At 40.3% G+C, this 16622-nt stretch overlaps 1 protein-coding gene across 2 annotated transcripts in view; it reads left to right on the top strand.

Moving 5' to 3' along the window:
* DUSP16 (dual specificity phosphatase 16) overlaps positions 1–16622 on the top strand; it is a 92228-nt gene that overhangs the window by 38259 nt on the left and 37347 nt on the right. The window contains exons 2-3 of one of the 2 annotated variants that reach the window (XM_011953834.1): positions 4848–5440; positions 6316–6454. In XM_011953834.1, the coding sequence (XP_011809224.1) occupies positions 5213–5440; positions 6316–6454 (367 nt within the window). In that variant the 5' untranslated portion in view covers positions 4848–5212. Of the gene's footprint in view, positions 1–4839; positions 5441–6315; positions 6455–16622 lie in introns of those variants that run through there. The other variant, XM_011953832.1, reaches the window with a different exon arrangement.

Here is a 16622-nt window from a genome sequence, read left to right as displayed (position 1 = left end):
AAAAAAAAAAAAAAGAAAACACAGAAAAAATTGTATATTAAAGGGGGAAAGTTGTTATACAACTTGTGTTAACATTAAATGTTATAAAACATAAATCATTTGCTGAAAGGTAAAATATACCAGAAATGGTATTTCTTCAGGAGATTTGCTGATTTTATTCCATGATCTGGATAGTCATTTTGTTATACTAAGATGTTGACTCCGTTTATCTTTATTCCTAGATAAAGTCTTTTAAAACTTTTATTTTGAACTTGGGATACTTTGCAGTTTTTTTGTGTAGTAGCCCTGATTAAGGTTATTAGTCTTCAGTATGATAAATACTGCCTTGCTGACTTTCGGGTATCCTTTAAAAGATAATTTCCATAACTTCATGAATGTTCACCATCACATTTTAATTTTCTTTTAAGCCAGAGTGGGTATAGAGGGTACTCTCTAAATAAGATGTCATAAAACAGGCCAGTTGTGGTGACTCCCAGCATTTAATCTGCTAACCTTTTGAGCACACTATTATGAGTTACTTGTCAGCTTCTAGGTACTCTGGTATGTAATTTTAGGGGGGAAATTTTATATATGTGTGTATACATGTATTTTTTAATTTTTGTAGAGATAGGGTCTCCCTGTGTTGCCCAGGCTGGTCTTGAACTCTTGGACTCAAGCAATCCTCCTGCCTCGGCCTTCAAAGTGCTTGGATTACAGTCATGAGCCACCATGCCCAGCTGGAGTTATCTTTTAAGTTTAAGAATTTCGCCGGACGCGGTGGCTTACAGCTGTAACCCCAGCATTTTGGGAGGCCGAGGCGGGTGGATCACATGAGGTCTGAAGTTTGAGACCAGCCTGACCAACATGGAGAAACCCGTCTCTACTAAAAATACAAAATTAGCCGGGTGTGGTGGCGCATGCCTGTAATCCCAGCTACTGGAGAGGCTGAGGCAGGAGAATTGCTTGAATAGGGGAGGCGGAGGTTGCGGTGAGCCGAGATTGTGCTATTGCATTCTAGCCTTAACAGTAAGAGTGAAACTCCATCTCAAAAAAAAAAAAAAAAAAAAAGAATTTCTACATGTTTTATTTAGATTTCCGGACATGCATATATGCAAGGCCCTTAGAAATAGAGTGATTCATTTTCTAATTAAATGTTGAAAAAAATCAGATTCAAGTACTGTAAGTGAAAGAAAAAGCAAGATGCAAGACAGTGTCTAGACTGTGTAACCATTTGAACAAAGAGAAGGAAAAGTGTATATATTTGTGTTTTATTCTGTATTAATTTAAAAAATTCTTTGGAATAAATTAGATGAAACTGCTAAAAGTTGTTGCCAGTTAGAGGGCAGGGTTGGGACCCAGACAGGGGGAGGATAAGGTAGAAGAAGGATTTTGAATATATTTAGTTTTTTTTCATTTAAATGTATTTTCTAAATTTTCAATATCATGGCAATTTTAAACACCTTTATTGAGGTATAAGTGACACAATAAACTGTACATGTTCATACTATGTATACATTTTTAGACTGTTTTTTGAACCATATGAATATATTACCTATTTAAAAATCTAAAGAAAGTATTTAAAACTTTAACAGTTGGCTAAATAAATAGACAAATAGCAAAGCTGGTCTACTCTGGATTTTGTTCTATGGACTTGGGCCTTTGTGGTTCATTGCAAGAATTTTTATTCCCCTTGACTTATAGAAATTCTGGGTAAGGTTAGCTTGGTGATGTTGCAAGCAAAATATTCTCTTGTCATCTTTCAAATGTTACCTAATGCAAAGGATTTTGAAAACAAAACAGTAAATACAGAGAAATTTTTAAAATTAGAGTTGTAGCCAGTGATGGGGATTTAACCAAAATTCTCTAACTGTGTAAATAAAAGAGATTAAGGCTATTGTTACTTTACTCTCCATGATCCCTTGGCAGGGCTCTGCCTCTCACCTCACCCGTTTAGGACTACAGAAAATTAAACGTTGGGCATGAAGTCCTACCAGGAGGACTCCGGCTGGCCTCAGTACCGCACTGAAAGAATGTAACTTCACCCTCATTCACTTTCACCCCTGTGCTTCCTTACATTCTCAGGTTAGAGTCATTTTGACCAGGCCCTTTCTTGGTCAGGGAAAGGGTCTTTTTGTATCTGTAACTACACTCTGGTTCTCTGGGCAAGAATGACATTTTCTGCTCTGTAGAACTGTTTGTTGTAACCTGTCTTTGGGTTTATGAGAACTGGCTGAGGGGAAGCACAGATGAGAACTTTCTAATTCAACTTTTGCATGTTTGTTGTCTTCTCCCTCCTTTTGTCCCTTGATCTGCTAACCCAGATAACTGCTTTGTCCCGTCCGGATTTTATCTCTTTGAGAGGAGTCAATCAGACTCAGAGACCCAGTGCCATTGTTGGAATCAACTTGCTCTTGTTCTCGGATTTCCACTTTCTGTGCCACCTGGGTACCCTCGTGGACAATTGGCATCATTCTTTCCCAGTCCAGTTCCCTTATGGGAACAAGTACTTAGGGCAAACAGGGTAACCTAGTAGTAGAAGAGCTGGTTTGGGAATCAGACAATCTGAGTACAGGACCTTACATTGCCATGAATTCTGTCACTGAGCAGGCAGAACCTGATTCAGTGGTATGGCCTTGGTAGGTGCTTTGCAGAAGTTTATTAGTGGATTGACGAGGACAAATTCTCTCTTATAGTTCCTTCCGTTGAAAACAGAGATGACTTTTGTATTTCATTGCCATAAAACTATACTGAAAATAATACATTAATGAAAGTTGTTTCTTGGAAAATAAGAAATGGACATATAATGTATTAAATGGAGCTGGTTTGTAAAATGTGGTGTGGTTGAGACAGTGCCTCAGGTGCCTTCTAACTCCCTGTGTGTCAGCCTCTGTGAGAAAGGGCACAGTTTGGTTGCAGCTGTACTACAGGAGGATGGAATTACATCTGTTTTTATCTGTGAGTGATGTCTTTTAGATGCCAGATGCAAGCCAGCTTTGTTTGCCATTGGCATCTATAGGATATTTTTCCTCCTGTTTCTCTGTGATGCATGGTTGCTTTTTTACTTAACAGCTTTCAATAAATTAGATAATTTTGTCCTCAGACCAAAATTTGAAGAGACAATAATGTCTACATTTTGTAGGGGAAGAAACTGTGGTTTAGAAAGGTTATGTGATTTGTCCAAGGTTACATAAAAAAATGACAAAGCTGCATCTCTTTATATCATGCTCCCCCTTCTGTCTCCATGCTTTAGCTTCTAATTTGTAAGTACAGAATTAGGAAACATGACCTAAAGGTTTTTAAAGGCTCTGACATCCTGATCTGAAATCAGCTAATCAAATAATTATTTAGAGTCTTAAATTGTTTTTGGAACAAGGAAAAATTTACCTACTATAATAATAAATTGAGTATATTATGTCCAAAGTACTGTAGAAGTAAGAAATATAATAAACTTTTGCGATCAAATAGTTACCCTCTAGGCTAGGTGTGGTGGCTCATAACCTATAGTCCCAGCACTTTGGGAGGCTGAGACGGGTGGATTGCCTGAGCCCAGGAGTTCGAGACCAGCCTGGGTAACATGGCGAAACCCGTCTCTACAAAAAGTACAAAAGTTAGCCGGGTATGATGGTGTGTGCCTGTAGTCCCGGCAACTTGGGAGGCTGAGGCAGGAGAATCACTTGAGCCCAGGAGGCGGAGGTTGCAGTGAGCTGAGATTGTGCCACTGCACTCCAGCCTGGGTGACAGAGCAAGACCCTGTCTCAAAAAAAAAAAAATTTACCCTCTAGAAGTTCAGTGCCAGAAGTAGACATGTAGTTTTATGTAGTAGAGGATTTTCTATAAGCAGAGATGGACCAGGGGAGATAGGAATCTGAGAGTATTGAAGGTCAAGGTGAAGTCCAAGCAATAAGCACAAAACTTCAACTAGTGTTAATTAGAAAGTGATTGATTAAAGGAGTTTGGCAAGAAAGGAAAGCACTGAGTCCAACTTTAAGGGCTCTGTATGTCTGGGTTGCTAACTTAGAGTTCCAGGTTAAGGGGTGAGATTTTTTTAAGACTAGGAGTTAGTGATTCTCTGAAGAATGAAGCAGGAAAAAGTGAAGGATAAGCTTACAGGGCCTTAAGCAACTTGGTGGTAGGGAGGCGGCCTCCGGAAGGAGACATGCCAGGGTCATGGTTGTGAGCTTCAGCACTTCACAGTCCTAGCTCAGCAGCTGCTGTGACAAACATATCAGTTGTTTTTGTCCTTCCTCTTCCTTAAAAGATAGCTGAAATTTATAGAACTTCCAGTTTTCCTGCATCTTCTCTCCTCCATGAGGGCAATTTTAAAAGGCTGTTGTTTGTGCCCTGGTACTCACGTGAGCTCACATGTGCACACATATACGCCTACCCACTCATGACAGGAATTCTCAAGCCATTTCAGAAAAGATTTTTTTTTATTTTGTCCTGATAAGACAGGATTGCTAACTTGGTCCTCAGCTGCTCTTCTTTGTGGAGTTTCAATAAATAAGCAAATAAAATATAGGAAAACTATTTGGAATAATAATACTTCAAGCAGCTTTTGATAGCCCTTTTAATTCCATACTGCAGGTCATTTAGTTCGGAGCCCTGGGTGATTATAATTCATGATATGTCTTGTTTTGTTTTCTTTGAGTTTTTACATTTTGAGGTAAAATGGAATTATCACTAGTACATTTTTCTGAAGCCATACCAATTTGTCCTTTTTATTTGTTTGTTCAAATGAAGCAGTGCATCAAGTGTGGAATTAGATTAATGGAGTAAATATTATGAATCATACACTCTCTCTAATCTGACACTCTTTCTTCTTCTTTTGACCTCACGTTTTTGTTTTCTGTCTTTCCCTCTCCGCGTAGGCTTTCAGTCCAGTGTAAAGCTTTTGGAGCGCGGGAGCAAAGGTAAAGAATGATGTAATGCGCTGGCTGCCCCAAAGCATCTTTTGTTGTGGAATGGTTATTCCAGTCATCTCTTTATGAATCAAATGTGAGGGGCTGCTTTGTGGACGGAGTCCTTTGCAAGAGCACATCAACGGGAAAGAGAAAGAGACATTCACTTGGAGGGCTCTTGCTGAAAATGGGTTTAACTCTCCTTTTGCCAGTCACCACCAGCCTGACCTCATACACTTTTAGTACAATGGAGTGGCTGAGCCTTTGAGCACACCACCATTACATCATCGTGGCAAATTAAAGAAGGAGGTGGGAAAAGAGGGCTTATTGTTGTCATGGCCCATGAGATGATTGGAACTCAAATTGTTACTGAGAGGTTGGTGGCTCTGCTGGAAAGTGGAACGGAAAAAGTGCTGCTAATTGATAGCCGGCCATTTGTGGAATACAATACATCCCACATTTTGGAAGCCATTAATATCAACTGCTCCAAGCTTATGAAGCGAAGGTTGCAACAGGACAAAGTGTTAATTACAGAGCTCATTCAGCATTCAGCGAAACATAAGGTAAATGCTTTCCTTTTTGCCTTTTTAAAATAAATGGACACACTGAATGGGGAATAATTTTAATTGAAGCCTCCTCTTTAAGTAGAGAAAGTAATTTGAGGAAGTTTTGGTTGCTTTTTAAATTTTGGTGCCTTGTGGTACCTCAAAATAATTTGCTGTCCATATTGTCACATTTAATAATATTTCTAAACTATGCAGAAGGATTAACTTGCTTTAGTTTGGACAAGTGCTGTATTTTCTTGTGGCTTGCTAAAATTATTTTATTAAACACTATTTTATATTATCTGCAAATTTACTGAAAGGAAGTCATTCTTTTCAAGTTCTTTGGAAAGAAAGTAGGAACTAATTATTAGGGGTGCTTTTTATATGTCATAACACATGTGGTAACACTGGTCAAGACTTAATGATATTATCTTCAAGGAAAGTTATTCCTAGGATACTAAAATGTTGTCTGTGTAGTGGGGAAGGCTGTTTTTTTCTTCACTAATACAAATGAGTTCATGTTTTAATTTAGATAAACAACTGATATCTTTGTTAGGCTGTAAAAGTCATTTTTAAAAAAGTTTGTTTAGGTCCAGGGTTATGTTTATTTGCGTATTGTTTGGTTTATTTTGAGCTTTACCGTTTTATAGCGTAAAGGATTTAAAACCAGGGAATTGTGAGACCACCTACACAGAAAGAGCATCGGTTTTGGTTTTTAAGAGTTTTGTATGCTGTCTATCCGTAAATTGACTACATCTCATTTTTATTCCAATTATTAATTGAAAACAGGAAGCAGTTATTTGCCTCAACACTGGTAAACGTGAGATCTTAAGCAGTAGTTTGAGATTACATTTCTCACCTTCTTCCTAATAAGCCTCATGTTTGCATTTCAGGTTGACATTGATTGCAGTCAGAAGGTTGTAGTTTACGATCAAAGCTCCCAAGATGTTGCCTCTCTCTCTTCAGACTGTTTTCTCACTGTACTTCTGGGTAAACTGGAGAAGAGCTTCAACTCTGTTCACCTGCTTGCAGGTAAGGCTCGTGATGGAATTAAAAGGACTCAGAATCTTGTTGAGCTGTGTGAGTAAGCATATTTCACAGTGAGCTCACATTCCAATAGATCATCCCAACTTTGCTGTGTAAAATGATTTATTTATAGCTTTTGATTGATGTCACTGTCCTATTTAACTTGAATACTATATCATTCTTCCACATGGGTCAGTGTATTTTTGACTTAGCTCAAGTGCCTCTTCACTTTGTATTAACTGGTAGTGCCACACATATTTGCACACCCGTATGGATAGCTCAAAGCCAGCTGCTTCTGTCTGCCTTTTTCCATTCACCTGTGATATAAGAACATCAAATGATGAACATCTCAGCCCCTGCTGTTAGTTCCCATCTTTGTGGCAAGAACCAGACCAATATTGCAGTGTCAGACTCTTACTTAACATTTATAGTTGGAGTGGACTCCAGAGATAAGGTCACCTTTCTGGGCATTATGAACAATGAAATAGGGGGAGAATGTGTGCAGAATATTTCTTCTGATAATTAGGGGAACTGTTTTAAAAGTTATTTGCGTATTTTTATTTGTTTTATAATTTTAAAAAAGTCTCAATGTAGAAATGCTAAGCAACCAGATGATTTTATAAAATGTGTGGGAAGGACCAAATATTCTGTATCTGTCCTGAAGGACGGCATCGTAGGAGTTAATCCCATCAAATTCCAAAGAAGGCTGTTCATCCTTTGCTTCTCGTTTTGCAAATGAAAATCCTTTCCCTGGGAATATAGTTTGACAGCACACAATAACCTTAACATAAAGCTGCTGTGTTAGGCAGATTCAGCTTCAATGATAGACAAGAGTGCTCTTTAACATTTGATCTAAGAAAAACAAAATATTAAGATTAATTAGTTGTTGGTGTGTTAATAATTTTAAACTCTGTGCAGGTTTAGATAAGATTTCCATGTCTCCCATTCTCTCTCACAAGCTTTTCCTCAGTTCTCTAAGAACCAGGACAGTTCCATCTTTTTCATTGTCTATCTGTACACCTTTCATTTATGCTGTGATTCCGTCTGATCTTTCAATTAGTGTTCTTAAGTGAAGCCAGCTTGTCTTAGAATGTAGTTTTCAGAAGTCTGTAACTGAGAATTGTAATATTAGATTCTGTCTCTGTTGATAGACACATTCTTTTACTGGGAGTATGAGTGTGTTAAATATAACAACAATTATTAGCATTTCACTAAATGAATGTGGTGAGTTTAGGAACTCATTACATGTTTCACATGGCCACTGCATGAGGGACTTTACCTTGGAATCCTGTTAATGGGATCAGGGTATCCTCCTCCTCTTCTTTTTTTTTTTGAGATGGAGTTTTGCTGTGTCGCCCAGGCTGGAGTGCAGTGGTGCGACCTTGGCTTGCTGCAACCTCTGCTTCCCAGGTCAAGCGATTCTCCTGCCTCAGCCTCCCGAGTAGCTGGAATTCCGAGCACTTGCCACCATGCCTGGCTAATTTTTGTATTTAAGTAGAGACCAGGTTTCACTATGTTGGCCAGTCTGGTTTCGAACTCTGACCTCAGGTGATCGGCCTGCCTCGGCCTCTCAAAGTGCTGGGATTACAGGCATGAGCCACCACGCCCAGCCAGAGTTTTTCTTAAAGAAGCAATACACCAAGATGTCCTTCGTGACAGAGTGGTTATCCCACCCTGCTCTTGTTTGGGACACTTTTACCCTACGGGGAGCCCTTACTGAACATCTCGGTCAAGTAGACACCCCCAGAGGAGTGAGCTCACATGGAGTTTCTAGCACAGGTGTTTTAGCTACTTGTCGTTACTCCTTTACCAAAGAGCTTTCCTGTGTTACCTGGGAAGGTTCTTATCAATCCTGTGTAGCCTTGGGAGGGGCACTCACTGGGCAATAAGGAAGAAACAGGACTGCCTGATTAGCTATGTCAACTCTAGGGACATGTGGTATGACACACCGAGTCAGAACACCCTGACATCCCTGCTTCATACAGGAAGTGTTTCTTAGGCCTAAAGGAAAGTCCATGGAGGCCGTGCCAGGAGCCACTTTAACTGTATTAGTAGCACGATATCTTCATCCTCGCGTCCAGAATCCGGTGTTTCTGTTAGCTTAGGAGGCGACTTCAGGGTCTGAATTGCTTGTTCGGGAGTTTCTGAGCAGCTGGATTTCTTTTGATACCTCAGAGGGGATTCTAGATGATTAGAAGCCTTCCCAGTCATCCAAAAGCAATCGGGGATTCTCTTGGTTAGTGAATTTGTTCCTCAGTTAAGTGGATCATTGGGGTAAGTGGATAACAGTATTGGAGAAGGTTTGGCCATCAATTCTTGGGAAACTGTTTTATTACCAAGGTCCAGCTGCTCAGAGGACAAGCCAGGGATGTGGGACAGAAGGACACATTGACAAAAGTTTCTTAAATATTTTGGTTGGGGAGAAATAACTGAAAAGCGCGCTAGTTTCTCACAGGGGCTACCGTAAGTTACGAGGTCACTGGAGACGATTTTCACTGCAGACTGCCCCTGTGACTTTCAGCAGTTGGAGATTTTTGTCAGTCTCGTTTGGACATGGTAATAGAAAGACAGAATAGTTTCTTGGAATAATTTTTCTATCAGTTTAGAACTTTCAGCCACCTTGAGAAAAGAAAGCATCAGATATGTGAGATGGTTTTTATGGTCATTAGCTGTGGCAGTGAGGAATTGTGGTCCCACATCTACTCACACTCTCAGGGCTACCTTACCCACAGAAGAATGACTGGGTAACAAGGGAACAAGAGAACTCCCAAGAAATTGATAAGCTCTTTCCTTCACACAAGAGGAGACTGACACTAACCTGGAGGACCTGCTTACATGGTCGTAAAAAATGAAGGATTACTGAAGGAGGAGGAAGTGGGATTTGGGGAACCTCTACAGGAATGCGGTGGACTTAGTTCCTTAACATGGACCAGGTCTTGTGTATCTTTGTGTTCCCACAAGACCTAGCCCTTCTTAAGTTTTCAGTAAATATTTTGATATTAGCTTACCTGAAGATTTTATACTGTTTATGTTTCCTATGATTTATTAGTTTAGAATATAAGTGTATTAAGCAGTGATGAAGCCTGAAAGTAGAGAAAACTTCGGATTATTTTGAAATAAATGATTTGGAAGGTGTATTTATTCTGATAAAGCAAATATATAGCTGCGATGGAAAAATATCTAATATGAAACTTTCTTCATCTATATAAGTAGATGTGAAGATGGTATTAAAATCTGATGAAAATGCTGCTGTAAACAATGCTAATTTTGTGTGGTCCTTAAATACTGGTGTTTGATAAAGAGCTAACAACCCTAGAAGTCTACCTTCACTCATAGGAAGATACAAGTCCTTGAATTCATGTTAATTGAGAACAGTCAGAATAATTATTGTACTTTTTAAAATGTAAATGTGAATTGATTGCTCGATTTAGTCATTAGTAAATAACCTAACCAAGTCAAACCAAACCATAGCATTGTTTCACTCCCAGTGGATTAAAGGGTTTAATATCAGTAGCAGCTGGGTATGGTGGTGCACCCCTGTATTTCCAGCTACTGGGGAAGCTGAGGTGGGAGGATTGCTTGAGAGCAGGAGTTTGAGGTTACAGTGAGCTGTGATTGCAACACTGCATTACAGCCTGGGTGACAGAGAGCCTGTCTCTAAAAACAACAACAACAACAAAAAGAAAGAAAAAAAATTATCAGTAGCAATCTCATCTTAAAAAAAAGAACAAATTTGGATGCCTTAGAAAGTTCTCCATCACTGCCCAGGCATGGTGACTCACGCCTGTAATCCCAGTACTTTGGGAGGCCGAGGTGGGTGGATCACCTGAGGTCAGGAGTTCGAGACCAGCCTGGCCAACATGGCAAAACCCCATCTCTACTAAAAATATAAAAATTAGCCGGGCGTGGTGGCATGCGTCTGTAGTCTTAGCTACTCGGGAGGCTGAGGCAGGAGAATTGCTTGAACCTGGGAGGCAGAGGTTGCGGTTAGCCAGCATCGCACCACTGCACCCTAGCATAGGAAAAAAAAAAAAAAAGCCTTCTCTATTACCATTAATGGGTAGGTAATGGCAAACCATTGTTTCCCTTTTTTTTTCAACTTTGAAGTCAGTTATTGAATAAATACAATTTAAAGACCTGCGTATATTCCCCACAACCCTCTTTGAAATTAAGACTTAAGAATTCATATTGATCGGGCGCGGTGGCTCACACCTGTAATCCCAGCACTTCGGGAGGCCCAGGTGGGCAGATCACCTGAGGTTGGGAGTTCGTAACCAGCCTGACCAATATGGAGAAACCCCGTCTCTCCTAAAAATACAAAATTAGCCAGACGTAATGGCGCATGCCTGTAATCATAGCTACTTGGGAGGCTGAGGCAGGAGAATTGCTTGAACCCGGGAGGTGGAGGTTGCGGTGAGCCGGGATCGCACCATTGCATTTCAGCCTGGGCAGCAAGAGTGAAACTCCATCTCAAAAAAAAAAAGAAAAGCATATTAATAGAGTAACAAAATGGGTGTGACATCAATGTATCATAATAATGATTTTATAACCTAGGATGGGCTTTTGTAAGGGAAAAATGCTATAATTCCTATTTGACTAAAAAAATTACTGGGTTTCTAATAATTTGAAAATAATTCGATTGAGAATATTTCAGAAAAGTTTAAGTATGTTAAATAATTAGAATTGTAGGAAAATATTGACAGAATAAACTATACACTTTTTCTTTTTAATAAAGTCCTTTGTGTCTGCTAAACTATATTTTGAACTTGTAATAAAAAGTCATAAACGCAGAGAAGACCAACTTCATGGGAGCAATAGGTAATCTGGGTATAGAAATTACACAAGGTGCCAGGCATGGTGGCTTATGCCTGTAATCCCAACACTTTAGGAGGCTGAGGCAGGAGGATCACTTGAGCTCAGGAGTTTGAGACTTGCCTGGCCAACAGAGAGAGAGAGACCTCATCTCTACTAGAAATTTAAAAAACTAGCCAGGTGTGGTGGTACCATAATTGTAGTCCCAGCTACTTGGGAAGCTCACTTGAGCCCAGGAGTTTGAGACGGCAGTGCGCTGTGATTGCGCCACTGCACTCCAGCCTGGGTGATAGAGCGAGACCCTGTCTCCAAAAAAAAAAGAAAGAAATTACACAAGGTAGAGCTAAAGAGAGCCATGCTCTATGCCATGTGCCGGGCCTGTCCTTGTTTTTTCTCCTGCAGATATAAGATTTAAGATTGAGGGGAAGGGGAGAGATGGGGATTGGAGAATCCAAAAAGGGAACCATTTTCAAGGGTTGGTAATACCTTTCATGTTACTGCTAAACCTTAGATATCAACCAAAGAAAAAGGATCAGAAAAGAGCAGGAGGGAAGAAAAACTAGGTCCTAGTAGTAAAGGTATTACCTGAGCACAGCATCTGTATCTGCATCTGCAGAAGGTTTCAGGGTCTTCTGGTCAACTCAGTGCCATGCCCACACCCATTCCCTAGGTGATCTAACATTTGCATTGGGGAAATCCCTTTAAGCTGGAAAGAACAATGGACTGGGGTCAAAGCTGTAGCCTGTGTTTTCTGTGTGTGTGTGTCTCTGCTCCTTATGGCAACTTTGGATAAGTCATTTAACCTGAATTATCTTGTATTTTTTCATCTCCTAAAAAGAGATAGTAACGCTTGCCTTATTATGAGGATTGTGTTAGACAACGGATGTCAAATTTCTGTATCAATAGTCTAAAAGACTCCTTTAAAAAAATAAGAAACTTAGCAGTATGAGTTTGAAAACCAAAAAAATGAGTTGCCAACATTGACTTATTGAGCAGCCTTTTTTGGTATTTTCAACAACCTGCAGAAAACTAGTTCTCTGAAAAATAAACTTGTTTCTTGGCTTTTACTTAGTCACTATGTGTCAGTTTATTCTACTTGTCTATTTCTGAGAGCACCAGATTAGAAGTAAAATTACATGTGAAAAAAAGGAAAACGATTGAATTTGGGCTTTTATTTTATGCTGACATACGGTAAAGAGAGTAAATGGGTTAATTTAGTAGAAGTAAAGATCAACCTGCATGTGAAAAATGCTGTTCTACTATGTCCTTCTCTCTCCCCGGTTATAGCCTGAGTAAAAGCAAAAGGGCTCCACCAGGCTTATTAATTCCACAGCACTCCTTTCTGTCCTGTGATGCGGTACAGGATAACCCTAGGGCGATTGGGGGAGAAAACCATAAATGGACCACGGACTTCAGCCCTTTCATTTACAAATGAGGAAAGTAACAGAGCTGCTGAGTGACTCTCCCAAGCTCTCGCTGCCCAAGGCCCACATCCACAAGACATTCCAGTCTTCTGGAATTTTGTCAGGAGGCTAGATTGGGAATCAAGGGTGTGCATTTCAGATCAGGCTTATTCTGAAAGGCTCTTTTTGTAATAGCTCTTTCTCAGTCTTTTTGAAAATTTCCGTCATATTCTTCATATTTTATAGAATATAGCAATCTATAAAAATATACTGTATATAAATTTTTTAAAGCATTAAACTATGTTAGCCAGAAGAGATCATCAAGTAAAAGTCTACTCTCTTTTATGCTGGTGTATAGCTGTGGATAAGGGTAGAGGATACCATTTATTAACACAGCAGACATCTTTGATTAATGTTTGCTATGGTTAAAGACCAAATACTCATTTCTTTGTTTTGAGTTGGATTTACTATTGTAGTTAGACCTACAAGTGAACAAAAATGTATTAGACTCTTTACACATTTTCAATTTAACAAGGACCTAGATTCTGATAACCGTTCTGTGTAATAAATGTATAGTTTTGGTTTAATGGAATTCATTACTATCCTTCCTCATGCAAGTATAATAGAACCTGATCTCCCTGGTTACAGATTTTGCTGTTTGTGCTCTTATAATTAATTCTGTTATCTAGTTTGGTATTTCTTCTTCTTTGTCTGGAGAAGGGAAGCATCAGTAATTCCATTTCGAATCCTGTAGCATTTGGTCAATGAGATTGAAGTTAGTGGATTTCAGTCAAAGTATACCAATTATTAAGGAATTGACTGCTCTTGTGTCTAAAAAACTACAGTGACTGAGAGTCACTGAAAACAGACTAAAAATAGATGCGATATGCACACATACACACACAATGGAATATTCCGCCTTAAAAAAGAAGGAAATCCTACCATATTGCAACAATATGGGTGAACCTGGAAGACATTACGCTAATTGAAATAAGCCAGACACAGAAAGACAAATACTGCATGGTATCACTTACATGTGGATCTAAAAGAGTCAAACTCATAAAAACAGTAGAATGGTAGTTACCAGGGGCTGGAGGACTGGGGTAATGGGGAGATGCTGCATAAAGAGTACAGACTTTCAGTTACATGATGAGTAAGTTCTAGAGACCTAATGTACAGCACGGTGACTATAGTTAACAATAAATGTATCGTATACTTCAAATTTGCTGAAAGAGTAGGTCTTAAGTGTTCTCACCACAACGGAAAGAGCATAGCTATGTGAGGTAAAGTAGTCATTCCAAGTGTGTATGTGTATCACGTCATCATGCTGTACACCTTAAATAGATAAAATGTTTGTTTGTTAATCATACTTCAGTAAAGCTGGGGGAAAAGGTGCTGTTTGCTCACTGGCTGCTGTGTATTTCTGGCTTTGTTTCTGAGTCTCAGTAGGCAGGAATTCGTCTAAATTGGATCATCTTTTCTCCGAGTGCTATCTGCCAGTGTGGAAAGTCGGTCACGTCTCTTCCCAGCTACCAGTGGCTAAGACATATGCTTGAGACTGTCTTTTGAAACAAACAGACTAGAGAGCCAACTAAAGATTAAAGATAGTCCCTTGGTTCCCCATCCTGATATTGTGCACAAACCAAACAAAAGCAAGATGACAACAATGACATCAATCTTCCCTTGCCCCAGTTGTGGCAGCTGTGTGGTCTAGAGAAACACCAGGTCCAGGGCCGGGCGCGGTGGCTCAAGCCTGTAATCCCAGCACTTCGGGAGGCCGAGGCGGGCGGAGCACGAGGTCAGGAGATCGAGACCATCCTGGCTAACACGGTGAAACCCCGTCTCTACTAAAAAATAAAAAAAAAAATTAGCCGGGCGAGGTGGCGGGCGCCTGTAGTCCCAGCTACTCGGGAGGCTGAGGCAGGAGAATGGCGTGAACCCGGGAGGCGGAGCTTGCAGTGAGCTGAGATCCGGCCACAGCACTCCAGCCTGGGCGGCAGAGCAAGACTCCGTCTCAAAAAAAAAAAAAAAAAAAAACAAAAAAAAAAAGAAGCACCAGGTCCAGCATATTCTTCAGCCCTTTCACTCACACAGCCTCTCAATGTTTGATGGGTACTTCCATGGTTGTGCCTTGGACTGGGCTCTCAGGGGTGAGGATATTGGAAAAGCAAAAGTCTTGCCCCTGCCCTTGAAAATCTAGTGGTTAATTTGGGGAAATGCACCTAATGTGGATGAAACAAAGAGCAGTGTATGATCATTTGCTAAAATGTATGATACAGTGATAAGGGATGATTCAGTGTAGTCTGCAGAAGTCAGGGAAGACTTGATTAGGGCAATGGAATTTTAATCAGACCTTGAAAGATGATGAGTAAGATTTGGGTAGGGAGGGTTCTTCGAATTCTGAGGCGGAAAGAGAACATGATTAAAAATGTCAGGAATGAACATAGATTTGGAGGGGCAGGGAGGAGACCAGAGTGGATTTTTTGTGAAGGAGAGAAATGGGAATTGAGAGGACATGAGATAAAATTATGTAAGCTCTTTAAATCAGAAGGAAGAATTTGTACTTTAAGGTAATGGGTGTTGTGAGCTATTGGAGATATGGCTGCAACACCTGTCATCTCTCAGTCACCAGATCTCTCTTCCAACCTCTTGGGTCTGTCTGGTTTTCTGGTCTCCTGCTACCATGAAGTCAGTTGAACATTATTCCTCCCCCAGATTGCTCCAGGAGCCTCTTAACTGGTCCGTTCACATGCTCTGTCTTGCCACCTTCCAATCCATTGCTCACACTGCAGCCAAAGTTACATTTTTATTTTGTATTTTTAAACTAATTCAGATTATATCACTTCCCAGTTTAACATGCATCAATAATATGCAGTGCTCTTAAGATAAATTACAAAAATTTTAACTGATTCACAAGGCCCCGCAGTGGCTGGCTTCTGCCTACCTTGCTAACTTCATCCAGTGCCACTTGAAGTCCTCAGTGGTTGTTTTGCCTTAGCTCCTTAGGCCTCCTCCCTGTTGCTCTAAACCTACAACATCATGCGCCCTGGGCCTTCGCAGAGGCTCCCTCCTCTGCCCTGGGCTCTTCTCTCTGCTATTTACCTAGGTGTTTCCTGCTAGATTCAATGTAGTTGTCAAGCCTTCCCTAGCTACCAGGCAAAGTTGGTTTCCATATGCCTTTGGCCACCTACCATAATTAGTTAATTATTCATCTAATTATTTGGTTACAGTTTATCCCATAAAACTGTCAACTCCAGAGAAGGCCCTCTGTCTTGGTCACCACTGTTCCATTACCTAGCACTATGTCAAACTCATAGTAGGTGCTATTAAATGTTTTTTGAACTTATACGTGGAACGCAGTTATCCCTTTCTCCCTCACTGCTCTATGAGATCTCTTGTCAAAGTGTGTAGTTGGCCAGAGAGGAGGACTAGACAGAGTGGAATATACAGAAGTGGTCTTAGGGGAGAGCCTGCGGCTAGATGGCTTAGAAAGCTTTGCGCTTCACATGGATAGCCTGAGAAGTGAGCTGTATAGTGTGATTCATGGACAGTTTACAAGTTAGTCAGATTTTATTCTTGAATCATTCTCCAGACACTAGACTTGTATTCCTTTTTCCTCTTGACTCATCAAGTTTCCCCTATTGATAATCTCATTTCATTATCCATTTTGATGATGATTACAGACATGTCCACCAGCCACACCATCCTCATCTGGGCTGTAATCGTAGTTGGTGTCTCATTGGTTTCCTATGGGATGTGCCCTGAGTCCCCGAGCCATGGAGATGTATTACGGGACTCTCCACACCGTTATGGAGTCCTGCACCATTTAGGGGCATCAGAAAAAATTTTCTTTCCCTTTCTTTTTTTTTTTTTTGAGAGACGGAGTCTCAGTCTGTCCACCAGGCTGGAGTGCAGTGGTGCGATCTCGGCTCACTGCAAGATCTGCCTCCTGGGTTCAC

The sequence above is a fragment of the Colobus angolensis genome, unplaced genomic scaffold, assembly GCF_000951035.1.
Source record: "Colobus angolensis palliatus isolate OR3802 unplaced genomic scaffold, Cang.pa_1.0 Scaffold11, whole genome shotgun sequence".
NCBI classification, from domain to species: domain Eukaryota; kingdom Metazoa; phylum Chordata; class Mammalia; order Primates; family Cercopithecidae; genus Colobus; species Colobus angolensis.
This window is presented reverse-complemented; position numbering and strand designations above follow the sequence as displayed.